The sequence below is a fragment of the Tasmannia lanceolata genome, unplaced genomic scaffold (genome assembly GCF_043159265.1).
Source record: "Tasmannia lanceolata isolate RefF3 unplaced genomic scaffold, GAP_Taslan_0.1 ptg000016l, whole genome shotgun sequence".
Lineage (NCBI taxonomy): Eukaryota > Viridiplantae > Streptophyta > Magnoliopsida > Canellales > Winteraceae > Tasmannia > Tasmannia lanceolata.
In genome coordinates, this window is record NW_027518693.1 from 4,971,283 (window position 1) to 4,989,271 (window position 17,989).

General features: G+C 38.7%; 1 protein-coding gene across 1 annotated transcript; it reads left to right on the forward strand.

Moving 5' to 3' along the window:
- The first annotated feature begins 1,248 nt into the window (after positions 1-1,248).
- LOC143848238 (heat shock factor protein HSF24-like) lies at positions 1,249-4,760 on the forward strand. The gene is made up of 2 exons (XM_077357124.1): positions 1,249-1,835; positions 3,946-4,760. Exons 1-2 carry the CDS (start codon positions 1,632-1,634, stop codon positions 4,507-4,509), a joined length of 768 nt encoding a protein of 255 aa, XP_077213239.1. The 5' UTR covers positions 1,249-1,631; the 3' UTR covers positions 4,510-4,760.
- Positions 4,761-17,989: the final 13,229 nt, after the last annotated feature.

The following is a 17,989-nucleotide window of genomic DNA, read 5'->3' on the forward strand; positions in this document are numbered from 1 at the left end:
ATAAGTGCAGGTGTGGTCTCTTTCAAAAATCTAAACAATTCTCTTGTTAGGCCCCACCAAAGGTTATGTTTGGAGAGAGAGAGAGAGAGAGAGAGGGAGAGAGACTACCGGTTGTACAAGATAGGCGTGAGATTCAGGTATGGTTGGATCGGGTTGAGTCGAACCCTAGCCCAACCCAAGATAGCATTCCCTCAATCCTAACCCGCCCAACCCGAGTCTCGGGTTGAGTGGTGTACCGAAAATTTGAAGATAAACTTACCCAAGCAGCAGGATAGTTGAAAATGTCAAACAAGTGGGGGGCTGACGTCTTATTTTTCAGTTGACAAAGCTGCATTCCGAGTTGCAAGAGAGAGCAGCCACGTAGGCTCTCTTTCAACAAATTTTGTCTTATTCATTTAATTAATCTAAGCTGGCTGTTCTCTCATGCAACCGCCCGCCCGCAAAATGCCTTGTACAATGTTCCCTAACAAAATCAGATGAAGAAAAAAAGAAAGTTTAAGAATCTGAAAAGTGGATAAATTCAAAGGGCTACTCGAAGCGTCTAGAAATTAAATATAAAAAACAGTTTATTCCGTCCCTTTTTTAATGCTTCTAGTTCTAGTCAACGTTTTTCATTTGCCCGAAGTTTCATGAAAGAGAAACTTCTGCCGTGAAGACCCAACTGTTAATTCATTGCTTACAGAACAATTACTTCATTATCTCTACCTTCAGAAAATTCTATGCCACTTCTTTTTTTCTTCTTTGCATGGTTTTAAATTTCAACCCGAATTTTCAGATTTCGGTGGCCACCGAAACCGAAATTTCCCGAAATTCCAAATGCCATTTTTAAAGAAAAAAAAAAACATGTTTGAGACAAAATACCAAATTTCGGATTTCGGTGGGTCCGAAATGGGTACCGAAAGCGAAATTTAAACCCTTGCTTCTTTGTATTGCTTTGATCATTAATAATTTAATTCATTGCCATTAAAAAAGGATTATTTATAAGCAAACATAATGTATAAAGAAGGTTGCCGAAGTCAAATTCACCTTTGAGAAATTTCCAACATTCTACAGAGAGAGAGTCTCGGTGGGAAAGGATAGAGAAGAAAAACAAAGAGAAGGAAGATAGACTAGATTCATAACACATGTATGACTCTTGACCGTCGGATGAGGACAACCTAGGTAGAAGCTTCCTAAATAACGACGAAGTGGTTTCAAAGGAAAAGCGCGTTGTTTTGCGTCCTCCTCTTATATTATTCTTATTCTCATCTTTCCTTCACTTTGCCCTTGAAATTTCTCCAAACCGACCTTCCTTCCTTCTTTTATCCTATCTCTTCTTTCTAGAGTAATTATAAATATCTTCTTCACGAAAACGAATTTCTCTTATTGCAGATTCGAGTCATGTTCGTGGGTTCTAATTTTTTGTTGAGGATATTGGTTTGTGTTGCTCTCGTTTTCATTGGATTCTCATGAATTTTGCTTTTGTTTCTGGATTCTACTGTTGGGGTTGGGTGTTTTTAACGGCCCTTTTGCTCTTCTCTGCCTTTTATCTCTAAAAAAAACCCAAACCTCCTCCTCTTCTTCTCTCTTCCAATTCCATATTTTTCTCTGTTTTATTTTGTTTTTGTGGGTTTGTTGAGGGAAGAAGAGGAATGACGAATAGATGTATTCCTGCACCATTTTTGACGAAAACTTACAATCTTGTGGAAGATCCAAACCTGGATAGTATTATATCATGGAGCGAAAGTGGGATGACTTTTGTAGTTTGGCAGCCTGTGGAGTTTGCTAGGGATTTACTTCCAAATTACTTCAAACACAACAACTTCTCAAGCTTCGTTCGCCAACTTAACACCTATGTACGTTACTACTTTCTCCTTTCTTTTTCCTTTCACTGTTTGATTTCTTTTTTCTTGAAAAAGACTTTGTTTTTAGATAAAGACAAACAAATGGGGGTGAAACCCAGAAAAGAAGGGGGGATATATCCATTTCTTTCTTTTTCTAGCTTCTAGGTAGGTATCGGTGCTAAAGTAACAAGGTTATTCTGACCCAGATGGGGCAGTTTAGAGGAGAAAAAAAAACTCTTAAACTCTTAAGTTTCTTAACCATGAGTGGAAGTAAATGAGAGTTTGGTTGCCTTTGGTTATTGGACCACATCACTTTACTTTTCTAATGAATCCGCTTAGGATTGGACCCAATTATGTGTTGGTCGATCACTATCCATTTGAATTTCTTAGATTGGTTCCTTTTGGGTATGCTACTTAAATGAGTTTTTAATGTTGTTAAAATACCCCTTATGACTAGGTATGAATGAAATAAAAATATGAAAGGTATATTCCTATACATTCGCACCCTCCATTTGGATTTAGGCTGATCCGAAAATAATTTCAGACCTTAGGATAATTGATCCAATGGAAACGATTTGAACCAGCTGCTTTGCCCAAATCCTGTTCGTTAATTTTCGACCTTAGGATCCATAGGGCATTTTGAGTCCATTGACACCCCACCCCTATCTGGTATCTTACAAGAAACAGATTGGCTAAGAAAAACAATGCAAGTCCTCTGTTTATGAGTTTCTCGACACTACCATTTGTTAGAAGTGCCAATATCAAAATAAGGGGGGCTGATGTGCTGATGTGTGTGAATCTTGTCGGAAATCGGCGACCAAATCTTTTTTACCATTCAAACAAGAAAAGCCTGTGATTGTCAAAGGTGGGCCCTTTTTGTTGTTGGGGTTGGCTGGATTATGTGGGCCAGTGTATAAAAAGTCAAGAAACTCCTTGACTGGGCAAGGACTCGCCCGAGTCGACTCCTTTTTATCTCGGCCGCTTTCCACATTTCACCCCATCCGCGTTCCGCATTTTGCCCTCAAGAGTCAATAAACTCCTTTGACTCTCCCGAGTTATGACCTTGTCAACCTTGTCATCTGCGTTCTTGGCCGCGTCCGTGCCCAGTCGACAAGGATTTTTCTTGGCTACGTTCCGCGTCAAATCCGTGTTTTGAAACGCTGATGTGGGCCCACTTCTCATTAAAACGTTTATGCTCTGTTTGGTTGCTTGTAGAAGGCTGGGAGAATAGGAGAAAAATAAGTCAAAGAGAATTAGACAAGAATGGAAGAGAATGGAAAATGAGGAGAATATTAGGAGGGAGATTTGCGAGTAGTGTTTGGTTGCGCGAGAAAATTAGCGGAAGATGTAGGGTGTTATTATAAAATATAGGTGGAAGAGAGAGAAAAGTAAGAGAGAGAAAGAGAGGAACATCTCCGTCACGTAGGATAAAAACCAATAATAATGTCTAGAAGTTGTCTAGTGGTCAAAGGTGTAAATGACAACCAAACATGCTTTGGGGAGATCTCCCTCATGCATTTGAAACTCCTACAATCCCCCCAAAACAAGCAAGCAAACATAGCATTAAGTATTGTTAAACATTGTTTTGCACCTGATCACTCTCCAAATAACATATTGTGAGATCACCCTTTGTGTTTAGGTATGTCTTGGTGATTTTCAAGGGAGCATTTAAGACAGCTATTTATTGCAGTCAATTTTGAGGCTGTAATATTGACATTAGAAGTCGCCATTTTTCTTTGACCTTTTCTCTCTCTCTCTTTTTGGGGACTATAAATTGATAAATAAATAGGATATGATGTGTACACCCACTTTTGTTTGTCTTTCCTGAAGAATTTTAAATAGGGAAATGATATATTTGCCGCCCTTTCTTGCCGGGGCCGCCCCATGACAAAATAAGTAGTCATAAAGCACACTAGACGGTGGTGGCTCACCACTTCACTTAAAATAGATTAAACTTAAAGATTTGCTAGAAACCATATCAGAAAGGCATTTTGCGGCTGGCTTTTGCATGCGAGAACAGCCGCACAAGCTCACTTTTCAGCAGATTTTGTCTTATTCGCCTTAAAATACACTAAAATAGGCACCATCATCCTAACTGTCTCTCCCAATATATATTATTCAGGGTTTTCGAAAGGTGGTCCAGGACAGATGGGAATTCGCGAATGACTTTTTCCGCCGAGGAGAAAAGACACTCCTCTGTGAGATCCACCGTCGAAAAGCACTAGCAGCATCAACGGCTCAGGATCATTCCATCGCAAAACCCAAACGCGAGGACGAAGTCTCCTCCTCCACGTCATTCCCCGACCCTCCCAAAAACAATGTTTCGAGCGATATGACCGCGATAACTCAGGCCTCCGATTTATCAGACGAGAACGAGAAATTGAGAAAAGACAATCTTAACCTCAGCTTAGAACTGACACGAAAAAAGAAACAGTGTGACGGGCTATTGACATTTCTCTCCAAATACGTGGATCCGGATAAGATTAATCGGATCATGACAAAGGGAGAAAATTCGAAGCCGGATCAATTGATGGGTCTTTGTGAAGAAGAAGAAGAGGAAGAAGAAGAAAAAGATGAAGAAGAAGAGGTGAGAATGAAGCTGTTTGGTGTGTGGTTGAAAGGGTCCGATGGGAGTGAAAGGAAGAAGAAGTGTTTTTTGAAGAGGAAGAAATGGTGGGCCCGCTGAAATTGGATTTACAAGAGCCTTAGGTTATGTAGAGATCGAATGAGCTTTGATTCCTTATACATAAAATTGTTTACGTTCTGCTTTATTTTGTGGATTTAATTAGCAGCAAAGATGTGTTTGTAAGGGCTAATAAGTCCAAATGGGGCTTTGGTTCCTTAAACGACACACAATTGTTTATATTATACTTTGTTTTGTGTAATTAATCAGCATCAAAGATGTGTTTATAAGGGTTAATTAGTCCTTCTATCTCATCTCTGGTTGTGTTGAATAATGCCCGTTGATTATATTATTTTCAATTTGAAGATCACTTGGGTCAGATGGTTAGGATTGTTTTATTAGACCCACTAGATCAACAATCTTCAAAAATTTATCAAATTGGATGGATTTGTAAGGCACATGCATGCATCGCTTTGCATGTTTAATCAATGGATGTTTCCATTTATTGTACCAGACAAACAATCTTGCTCATTTTAGGGGGTCATATACGGCAGTTTATTGCCACAAACATGGTGTAAAATGGTGACCCCACCATATGCATGGGCCAAGAATCCAAGATGGTTGTCCTAGCTAGGACCCATCTCATCAAAACATGAGGTAAAATGGTGGACCCATTGATGCATGGGCTTGAATGGAGTTGGTGAGATAACCATATCAAAACATGATATAAATGATTTGCCTCACTGTATTCATAGTTTTGGGTGGAGATTACGGGTCCATTCGTGGATGTAAAGTGGTAGGCCCCACCATATGATTGGGTTTGGGTAGAGATGAAGGGCCCTACCATATCAAACCATGAGGCTGTATCAGAAGGTTTGTTAAAATTCTACTCATGATCCTCTAATTGTGTGGTTCATTCCCTAATTTAAATCAAACAACTCTGTTCATTCCCTAAATAAAATGAAATACAAGTTATTAGACATCATGACCACCAGCTAAACTAAGGATAACTGCCGGCCAAACCGAGGTTCCTTCATTAAATTTTATCTTTAGAAGATTCCTGATAAACATATCGTCCAATGCATCTCAATGACTGGGCCTCTAATATACTATTTTAGCTATGACCTGAACCTTCCTGTGGCTCAGCTTGTTGCATTAGTTGACTGGTCCAAAGCCGTTTTCTTTTCACCACTCTTATAAATAAATTTAATCACTCGTATTCTAATGAGAAGTACCTGGGTACATTGAATTGTTCCACTGTCCTTTGAATTCTACTATAAAAAATATTTGAATTAGTTGGTTATGTAACAGTAAGTACCTAGGTACGTTGAGTTTCTAATTGTAGGTTACTTAAGTTTGGCATCTAACATCATCTTCAAACAATGGCCTAATCCATGAAATTCTTACTTTAAAAATAGAAACACATGCAATTAAAGGTATAATGCAGCTAGCAATGCATGGTACTTAATTTATGGTTTCAGCACATTATGTTTTTCGGCATTGGCAGCTGATGACTGTATAAGCAAAGGCAAGCAATCGACTTACATGAAACTCCCGTGTAGCTTCCCAGTGACCATGATCTAGATGGTAGAATAATATCTGAAGCGTTTTCCCTTCTTAATTTTTGTCCCTTTTTGCTTGCACCAAGGAGATAGAAGTTCTACTGCTGCAAAAATTCAGTTGATACTTTGGAAAAAAATACCTTCATATAAAATTTATCTAAGAAAAATCTAAATTTCATCTAAGAAAGGAAGCACATAAGAAGAGAAACCAAAATCTCATCTGAGAAATCAGAAACTAATCCCATCTAGGACAAAACAATTATAAACCCATGAGACGCATTGAAGAAAAAATGCATGCCACACCAAACCAACAATGGCATCACATAATAGAGAAAAATGGCAGACTATTCTCTCCCAATTTCCCATTGCAACACCCATCGAGAACAACACTTCCTCTGCTATTCATTCTATAACACTTCCTCTGCTATTCATTCTATTACACTTCCTCTGCTATTCATTCTATAACAGTCAGCTCCATTTATCATTCAAAAAAAAAAAAAAGTCAGCTCCATTCAATTCAACTGTATTGACTTCCATTACCCAATGTTTGAAATCCAGTGCACAGCTCAAAATACAAGTAACAAAGCAGCATAAAACACGAACTAGTTATCTTTGATCAAGAAATAAGTCAAACCAACTTGAATAGGTATTGCTAAAACCCAACCGTCAAGAGAATCCCAATAAGGGGATAGCTTATGCTGGAAAAAAAGAAAAGAAAAAAAAAGAATACATAGATTTCACCCGTCCAGAAAAAAAATCCTCTAAAATGGAACTAAAATGCTGTAGATTTCACCTTTCTTCTTCTAATACTCTTACTTTTTTCAGTTCAGGGATGGGAAACAAGACAAAGTTAAGAGAAAATCTCAACTAAAATGTAAATAATGAAGCATCTTATTAGGCCTTCCGATGAAAGATTTGGATGAGCAGGAAATTGCCCAAGTGTAAATAATGAACTACAATTATGAGAGTCAGTTGGATTTCAAACTGGGTTAATTAGTCTAAGAGGGAATGATTTAAATTGTTGAACCCAACAGCATGAATCTCATCTACCTTTACAATGGATGCACAAACTATGAGTCTATGGCTCTTACATTAGAGCTTGTTTTTCTCTGTTGGATTTGGTCCATGGGCCTGTTAAAGGCCCAAGTGATATTTAAGCTAGGCTTGGGTTGTTGATGTTGGTGCTATTCGGTTGCTTGGGCGGGACAGACCCATCAGACTAATGTAAGCATTCTAAGGCCAGATTAGTATTTGGCTGGGTTCATCTGGACCTCAGCATGGCCCATGTCAGTTTAATGAGAATTGAACAACTGGACTTCTAGAATTACTAATCATTTGTTATTTGTAGAAAATGCATGCTTATGTGGGTGTGCAAGCACTCTGACGCATACCAATTAAGTGTCCAATTTCAGTTCACAAGTGCACCAATAGAAGCCTCAATTACTATCAAAATGAAAGCTGCCAAAGTGATGCCTAGCATCTGCCACTGGTGACCCCATTAGGTTTTTTCTAAATGATGTTAGGAAAAATAGTAACAATTGCAAATCTACGTACCTTACTTTTTTATCAGTTAGTTTACAAATAGCCCAATAAAAATAAAGCCAGATTCAGTAAGGGGCCTTCGTTTTCTGATTTCTCGACGTCCCATGTTTCCAAGTTTTAGAAATCTCAGGATGCGGGAGAGATTTCTAAAACTGGATTTCTTTCTTAAAATCCAAGAAACGCTGTTAGGACAGCAGACAACAGCTTGATCATGAACCCTCTTTTACACTGTTTTCAAACTAAAACCTAGATTCTAAAATCCGCGTATCCAAACGGCCCATAAAACAAATTTTACGTCCATTTTTACATCGAAAAGAAACAGAGCCTAAAAGACAAACAAAAGGGGTGGGCAAAACTGCCTAAATATGTTAGAATACTTGGAACTAGAAGCATGCTTTTAAGGATAGGGGGGGATTTGCTAGCGCCCACCCCAGAAGGAATTTCATGGATCCAACAGGTCATCCGCGAAATATATACACACATAATGCTTGGGAAATTTGGGCTTTCGTGGGTCCACTGCCACATGTTATCATACGAGTGGTTGCTTGGTTTTAACCCAACAACTAAACTACCTGCGACTACGTTTAAATGGTATTTAACCTTATAAAACTCCAATAGAGGTAACTTAATTTGCCTTTCACATTTGAAGTTTTTTTTTTTTTTTCTTATATTAAATAAAGAATTTGCTAGCTCATGAGAGAACAACCACATAGGCTCACTTTTTAGAAGATTTTATCTTATTGATTTAATTCATTTGAGATGGCTGCTCACTCGTGCAAAACTAACCATTATCTCCTATATCTTCCAAATAAACACTCAAAAACAAATCTACCAGCAGCCAACCAACCAAGTACTCACTCGAGATAAATAACTTAATCATATCAAGATAAATAACAAATTTTATACTCATTTCTTTTAAGTGTAAGAATGGGCATAAAATTTGTTTTTACAACCATTTTATGGAAAGGAAGGCTGAGCAGCAAAACTAAATCTCAAAAGATCACTACATTTAGAAGAGCAAAAAAGAAAAAAAGAAGACTTGATGGTTTATATCCGGAGTTGGAAGATGAAACACAGTCCGAGCAGTTATGTACCATCCAAACACTGAATTGCTTCATCTGCATTACACTCCAATTAGAACTTCTATCCAACTCACGATCAGCTTCTTCCCATGCCAACACAAAACAAAAAACCAAGCGTAGTTTATTTTTCACTAGTTTTTAGGAATTTGCTATGCCATCTCTACTCCACCCCACCCACTTATCTTCCTCTACTTCCCAGCCTTGCTTATAGATATAGTAGTGGGACCCACCAATATTCTATGGAATAATTTCTTTTTTCCTTGCCAAACATATTTAGCCATTTTAGCAAGAAAAAGCTAGAAACGTAGCAGGTGATTAGAAATACAAGAGCCACTTTTCGGGCCCCACATACCACACATCATAATGATGGGATTTACGCTTCGCATTATCAATGGTCTTGATTACACAAACCTGTGCATGTGGGACAGTGTTTGTTGGCCTGATCCAATATCTTTTGGTGAACATAATTATTTTCAAAATAGATTTGGTGGGCATAAATCACATAATAAGCATGCAGTTTTCCATCATTTGGGAAATTTCATGCCTGGGTGGTTTTCTTTCCAAATTTTTTTATCAAGTGAAGGTGGGATTAATTAATCTTAAGTGCATATTTCTTTTAACTAGGACTGTCATTAATTAAACTAAAGCCCACCTCTTTTTTTATTTAACTGCCTGTTGGGATGCCTTGTTTCTCATAGGGGTGTAAATCGGGTCGGATTGGCCGGGTAACCCGACCCAACCTGAGGAACCCATTTTTCCGACCCAACCTGAGTTCCAACTTGGCGAGGGGGGCAGCTGCCCCCCTGAAAATGGATTTTATCCAAAGTTTATTTACATATAGAGACAAAGCCAGGGGGGTGAAGGGAGCAATTGTGCTCCCTTGAAAATAACATTTTTTTTCCAAGTCATTGTACGTCTATAGAAATTGTCCCTGCAATAGCCTGAAATAAGCAGTTTTTGTACAAATTTGTATAGAAATTGTCCCCCGTGTTAACAGAAATTAATGCCCCACTTCTCTCTCTCTCTCAAAAATGGTCAGGGGTCTGCAACCGACACGTCCGATATTCTATTCCGGCGATAGATCGTGAGTGAGAGTTTGTACGCCATTTCATCACATGATTTATCGTACCCTATATACGAATTCGATATGAGAGATGATTTCCCCCTTGTAGGATTATGCGCCCCACTATTAATGTGATTTGACGTCATAAAGCGTTAAACTCTGCCCACAATTCACGTTAAAAGGGGTGCATAATCCTATAAGGGGGCGAAAAAAAATCTCCCATTTGATATTTTAAAAATAATTCTCCACTTTGTTTTTTAGCCGTTCTCGAATATGGACTTATCATTGACAAACAAATTTGAGGGGGTGTTCTATCGCAATTCGCAACCCATAAAATGGTATTTTCGTAATTAGAAGGAAAATTTCATCTGTTTTAGTTGGAGGGACATTTATTTATAGTCGTTTGATGATCCAACAGTTACGATGCTTTTAGGCTTCCGGCCCACGTTAGATGAGTATATGGAGTCGTCTGTCGACATAGTCCTCGTTTTTCATTACTGCTATTAAATTGGCACGCTTCATGAGGATTCTTTTGGTTCGTTTGAATTGGTGTTTGAACCGAAAGAACCTTGGTTCATTTCTATCTTGGCCGTCGAAAATAACTAGAGATGAATGGATGCTTGACACGTGTTGGAAAACTTAAACTTTTTGGAACGCTAACGTTAATGAATACTTTAGTGAGCAGCATTATCTTTTCTCACTTCTCTTTTGGCTTAGAACAGTAACATTATTGAATACATCTCTTTTGGCTTAGAATATTTTCCCTTCTCTGTTGGTCTCCATTGTTTACGCCGGCGTACCCAATTATTTAAGCCGGCGTACCCATTATTTCTCTTTTTGCTTAGAATCTTTTCTCTTCTCTTTTGCTCCTCATTATTTACGCCGGCTTACCCCATTATTTAGCCTTTCCGCCGGCGTACCTCATTATTTCCACCGGCATACCCATTATTTCTCTTTTGGCTTAGAATATTTTTCCTTCTCTGTTGGTCTCCATTATTTACGCCGGCGTGCCCATGAATTTCGTCGGCGTACACCCTATTTCCATCGGCGTACCCCATTATTTACGCCGGCATCCCCATTATTTCTCTTCTGGCTTAGAATCTTTTCCCTTCTCTTTTGGTCCTCATTATTTATGCCGGCTTACCTCATTATTTACGCTTTCCGCCAGCGTACCCATTATTTCTCTTTTGGCTTAGAATCTTTTCTCTTCTCTGTTGGTCTTCATTATTTCCGCCGGCGTCCCCATTATTTACGCTGGCGTACCCGTTATTTCTCTTTTGGCTTATAATTTTTTTCCCTTCTCTTTTGGTCCTCATTACTTTCGTTGGCTTACCCTATTATTTACGCTTTCCCAAGCGTACCCATTTATTTTCGCCGGCGTATACTCTATTTTCACTTACACCCTAATTCCGTCAGCGTACTCCTTAATATTCCGGCGGCGTTCTCAGCCAAAAGAGATGTAAGAAATAAAAAAATATTCAATAAAGTAGTCGTTCTATGCCAAAAGAGGCGTATTCAATAACGTTACTGTTATAAACCAAAACAGAAGTGAGGACCAAAAGAAAAGTGAAAAGATAGAAACGAACCCAAAGCCAAAAGAGACGTATTCAATAACATTACCGTTTTAAGCCAAAAGAGAAGTGAGAAAAGATAATGATTGACTTTGGGTTGTCAGCGTTTCAAAAAAAGTTTCAACACGTGTCAAGCATCCACCTGTCTCTAGTTATTTCCGACAGCCAAGATAGAAACGAACCCAATGTTCTTTCGATTCAAATACGCATTCAAACGAACCAAAAAAAGCCTCGTGAAGCTCGCCAATTTAATGGGTAGTAATGAAAAAGGAAGTTGAATGACGTTTTTGTCGATGTCACAAGGGCATCAGGGTCTTTTTCCAACCTGATTTTAAAGATTAGCCCCTTTTTTGTTCTTGTTTTAAAAGGTGCCCACAATCCGTAATTACTCCAAACATCAGCCCTCATTCCGTACTTTTCTCAACTGAGAATTTATCATTTCCCAAACGTGAATATTAACGTAAGCCAGACCCATGCTTTTCTCTTCTTGACTCATATTTTCTGAAAGCAACGTAAGAGTTGCAATTTGGTCTGGTCTTTGAAATCTCAAGGAAAAAATACCAAACCATGAAGATTTTTATCCGAGTAATAGAATTCTCTTCCTTTCGTTCATTCTCATGGCCTCCCAACTCAATGGCAATAACATTAATCTAATGATAGTCACGGTGAACCCTGTCAAACACTTCAAAAGGGTGCGACTTAATTGTAAATTTGTAATATAATGCGGCAACTATTACACAAAATGTTGAACTTTTAATGGGCAGCTGTGTAGAAAGGTTTCACACGGGGACACGTATGTACAACCAGGACCACTGATCAAGTAGGATATTTGTTGGATAAGATCATACTATTGCAGTTTTTATTTTATAATTTCCCTATTTGCACCAATAATATTATGAGGCGACCCACATGGACTTAGTCCCATGCTAAACAGACATCACTTCCATTCACTGGCATAAGATAAAGAACTACAAAAATCAACAATTTAAACGGGTCACAAATGTTGTTTCACTCTCCTACGGGCACCCGCGGGTAGTTTTCAAACGGGTCACAAATGAGTGACCTGGACCAAGGAAAATAAAGGCGGGCTAGTTCAACCCGCAGGCGGTCACTTCTTGCCAGGTCTAGTCTACATCACAGTTGATCGGCTTTCGACTGCTACACTGCAATCCTATGGTCTGGACCACACCCAATCAAGTCTGGCCCTTAGAACACACCGTGGTGGATTTTTATTTATTTATTACCATTGAAAAAGACTAAAATGTCCTTACACTTGAGAAGAGAAAATTTTACCTTGTAAAAGACCAAAATACCCATGCCATGGTACGGGTGGTAAATAGTGGGCCCCACTCATCAAAACATTTGTAAGATAGTGGGCCCATTACATCCAAATATAATGGGGAAATGATATATTCACCCCCGTTTTTTTACCTGAGACAAGCCCCTCGAGTGTGAAAGAGTGGTGGCCCTCACCCTATGCAACCCCCCTTCCCCGCACCAAGGTAAGTTTATGCAATCAGCCCAATCAAACATTGAAAATGCACCTATTAGAGACTGACCCTTAATTGAGTGTGAGGACAATTCCAAGTGTTCTCTTTTCAGTACTACAAGATGCAAGCGTATTCATGGTCCATACTGGGTGATAGGTATTAGTGAGATGAAATGCAAGAACAGAAAATAGAAAATTGCGAGGAAGAGCTTGGTTCTGCTACCAATATGGTGTGACAGTGGCATAAGTCGGTTGAATCACTTGAATGAACACAAGAAGAGGGAATGGGCTTTTTTTTAATTGAACAGCCCCAACATGGCCTTTCGGCCATCACGTCTTTTCACCATGACCCTTCATGAACAGTCTCTTCTCACCGTTTGAATCTAATGGTTACAAATTCATCCGTTCATCCAATTACACCAGGGACAATGACGTACACACCTGATTAACAGCACAATTGATATCAAGACAGCTGAGACTGAGATATTCCAAGGCACCAACAATGCGGTAGTGGAGTCATCGGGATCTGGAATAGGTGGGCCTTCCTAAAGTCCATGATAAGGCCAGGCTAGCACCATGAAAGTCATGAGATCAGAAGTCCAGATTCCCGAATCCTAGGATAAGTGATCCAGGGTAACAAAAGAAGACAATATGATGTTTTGAAAATCTTACGATTTACGATTCAAGATATGGATTACGATTTGAGTCCCATGATTAAATTTTAATTTATATGAATCTTATGATTTTTCGATTGAATCCTACAATTTACGATTTATCCTAATTAAGTTCTATATAAAAAAAAATAGAATTTTTCCTCCGAAAGAGCCCCTTGCCCCTCTGCATTAGAGAAACACCTAAAATTCAAGGAAAATCAAGTCATATTTTGAGTAGAGTTTTTTCGCCCTTGATTTCAAGCATTTCTAACCCTCTACTCATGCGTGCCCTCTTAAATCTCTCCTTCTCCCACCCACCCTATCCTTCTCTCACTATTTGAGAAAGGGAAGTGATATTTACACCCCTTTTCATCACAGGGACACCCAGCGTCAGTGTATCAATGGCAAAAAGGGGGCTCATGTACTTTATGTCAGAAAAATCCAGAGGCTTTGATTGCACAGTACACTGGCAAATGGGTGCCCCTGGTGATAAAAGGGGCGTAAATATCATTTCCCTTTGAGAAACTAAATTTATCATGAAAAAAAATTCATGGTTCCCAAACACGGCCTTAGAAAACTTTTCCAATGAAAACTTTTTACTTGAATTTTTTATACATGGGTTTTTTTTTACACCTTAAGCATAGCATTGGTAGGGCCATTATTTTTACAAGACATGTTTTGAGAGTGTGAGGCCATCATTTTACACTCATGCATATCATGGGGTGGAGCCCACCACTGTACACCATTTTTTGATAGGGTGGATCTCACCATCTTCACGCAAACCCATCCATCAGGTGGGCCACCATTTTACCTCATGTTTAGGAGTTTCTTAATTTCAGCAAGTTTTATTGGTGAAAAAACATTAAGGTCATGTTTGGCAACCATGCAAGTTGTTGCCATGGAATATTGGTTTATCAATTGGTGGAATAGTGGCAAGGAGGGTGGAAGATGAAGAGAACTAAGAGGGCATGAATGAGGAGAGGACAATGAATGATTGAAAATAGAGAAAAGAAAAACTCTTTTCAAAAAAGAGTTTTATTTTTCTGCCACTTCGCCTCATCCCCTCAGTCATGTGCCCTCTCAATTTTCTCCCTCTTCCAGTCTCCCTAGCCCTCTCGCAACGTTTGGCAAGCCAATAATCTATGAAGAAAAAAAAAAAATTCATGGTTGCCAAACATGGCCTAAAAGAATTATATACTTTGTTTCACAATTTATCTATATGTAAAGTGAATACTAAGAATTTCCAATACATGCATTTATAAAGATAGAAAATTACCATGTGACTTATACCAAGTGTATACTACAATTTTTTAATAGATAAGTTTACATTGGATATTCAAAAAAATAATAATCAATTATATTTGTATAAGTTAAATTGGATAATGGGAGAATTGACTCTATAGATTATTTATATGATAATGACTAAAAAGATTTAGCTGTGAATTGAAATGAATTCCAATTTGAATTGCTTATATATAAAATTTACAATCTACGCTTCCATATAGAAAGTCCCTTTAAAGAAATGCTAAGACATACATATCCTCGCGGGGTAGCACTCTAGCATTTATGATCACTGACCCCATGCTATATTAAGAGTTTTTACTAGGGGTGCAACTCGGGTCGGGTTGGGTCGGGTTGAGGCCAACCCGACCCAACCCGAAATTCTAGATCTCCAACCCTAACCCAACCCAACCCGACTCTCAACCCAGCATGGCTAACCCAACCCAACCCAAATTGGTTTTTCCCTAACCCGAACCCGACCCGACCCGAATTCCCAAGTTGGGTTGGATAAGAAAATTTGGTTTTTCCCTAAACAGAGATAAAAAAGACCCCTTGAAGAAAAAAAAAGTTTAAAACCATTTAAAAAATAGAGTTAAAGAGACAATTCAAAAGGCAAAAAATTGAGACCCTTGTTTGGGCTTGGACCAGATTCAAGGAGTTTCAGGTCATGTTTCCACAGCGTGAAGCTTCTCATGTGTCACAAAATAATTGGGGTCAAAATAGAAAGATAGAGCGGTAGTAGCTCCTGCATCAGGTAAGAAATTTTTTACTGGTATTCGAAAAGAAGGAAACGACGATAGGTAAACAAGACGGAAAGTGGAAACGAAATTTTTTACAGTGAGAGAGAGACCCAGATACGCATATATGGGTTTCAATCACCGGATTCTAAGAGAGAACCTTGTAGGTTAGAGTTTCTGTTGTGGCTGAAGAACGGAAGAAGAATGGAGGCTACTAAGAAGAATGGAGGCTACTGCTGCTGTGGCTTCTCTCAAAGAGAATAGAAACTAGAAAAAACAAAACGTTAGGGTTTGCCTTTACCTTTTCTTTTTGATAAGTATATAAAGTAAATAATATAAAATTATATTTTCAAGATAGAATTAGAAACTACAAAAAAACAAAACGTCAAAAACTTAAAAAGTCAAAAGTGTGTTAATCGTTACCGGGTTACGGGTCGGGTCGGGTTGCCTGATGCCCAACTCAACCCAACCTGAATTTGGGTTGGGTTGCCAAATCCCAACCTGGACCCGAACCCAACCCGAATCTTGTCAACCCAACCCGCCCAAAAATCGGGTTCAACCCGACCCAAGTTGCACCCCTAGTTTTTATATGGTGTAAGTCCTTATAGTCCCTTATTTTCAACCATCTATAGAAGGAGATTATATATGGTGTAAGCTCTTATAGTCCCTTATTTTTCAAAAGGATGAGTTAGTGCAATTATAAAAGGGAAATGATTTCTGCCCTCAAGTGTTTTGATAAACACGTGCTCCACTTGTTTGTCGTGTAGTATTTAAAGGGATGTCAGAGGATATTACGGTTCTCAAAAAGCTCTTAAACCCTTTAATACTACACAACAAACAAGTGGAGCGCGTGTTTATCAGAACACTTGAGCGCAAAAATCATTTCTCTTATAAAAACATGGTTGGGCTTTTAAAGATGAGTTAGATGTGATCCTGACCATTTGATAAGTTGACTAGCATCCATTGAATGCCAAATTTCACTATAAGAAATGCAATCATTGGTGATGGACAAAATCCGATCCAAAATTGGCACTCTAGAGCCATGGTTTTAAATTTCGGAATTTTGGTCGAAATTTCATTTTTCACCGAAATTTCACCCAAAAAACCTGTTTTTTTTTTAATTATTTTAATATTTTACTGACTCGAAATTTCGGTAATTTTGGCCGAAATTTTATATTGAATAAAATACTCTTTTTCTTCTTTCGCCCGATTTCGGTCGAAATTTCATTTTTCAAGGGGTCCGAAACCGGTACTGAAACCGAAATTTAAATCCTTGTATAGAGCTATATATGCATTTAGCGACAAAAAAAGGGAGATGATATTTTCACTCCCCCTGCATCACACGCACGCTCCACTTTAACACTTTCTGACGTCAAATCACGTTATAAGGGGAGTGTGCATGTAATTCAAGGGAGTGAAAATATCATCTCCCAAAAAAAAATCCGTCCCAGCGGAGAAAGATAACATCGGTCACTAATTTATTTTTAAATAAAAAGTACTTTTATTTTCCACTATGAAAAAACCCCTCACGAACACGTGAAGATTATTCCCTCACGAAATTTATTTTAGGGGAAATGATACTTTTAGCCACCCGCTGGTAGTAAAAGGGTAGTCATGAACAAGGTTTAAAATTTAGGTTTCGGTACCCGTTTTGGACCCATGAAATTCCGAAATTGAAATTTCGGTCGAAATTTGGTACAAAAAACGAAACCAATATTTTATTCAACATTTCGGCCGAAATTTCGGTGAAATAGTATATTAATTTAAAAAAAAACAGATTTTTTGCATCAAATTTCTGAAAAACTGAAATTTCGACCAAAATTTCGGCCGACATAAAATACCGTTTCGGTTTTTCACCAAAATACACTAGAAGGGCTGGCCCATGGAAGAAAATGGGGCGAATATAACACTTCCCTTATTTTAGTGCTGTCATTGGGATGGAAAAATGTTTAATACCACCTAATTTTTTATTTTTTTTGGGCTAATGGCCCCACCCTTGATGTGACTCACTAGATGGGTATTTCCAATTATATACCCATTTGCACATGTATGTATGGTCTAAAGGATTCATTAGCCGTCCCCAACTTGTTTGGGACAAAGGCTTAGTTTAGTTGAGTTGCGATACCCATTTGCACACATATGATCTCCGCGGGGGGGGGGGGGGGGGGGGGGGGGGGGAGGAAATGTTTGCAGGAATAATTAATTCATGGGCCTATAAGCGATTCATATATTATTATCCCAAATGACAACAGATGGATACATTTCATTGTCATAACCATCTTTGTTGAATATGACTTGTAAACCATTTGAATTTAATCAGCCGCCTTGTGGGTCCAACCCATGTGCTATGCAAGCCACCAGGGTGTTTGGCATGGGGTTAGCTATCCCAAGTTTCATCCTGCTTTTTGGGTTAAGTAAAGAGGTTGAGAGTGAGTTTTACAGGCCCACCATGCCAGAAGCATCTCAGGCTCAAGCATTTACTTTTCTAGTTAGACAATCACTTGGGGTGAACAAGGGTGAGGATCGATCGGCATACCTGGCTTCGTTGGAGATGGATTGGCCG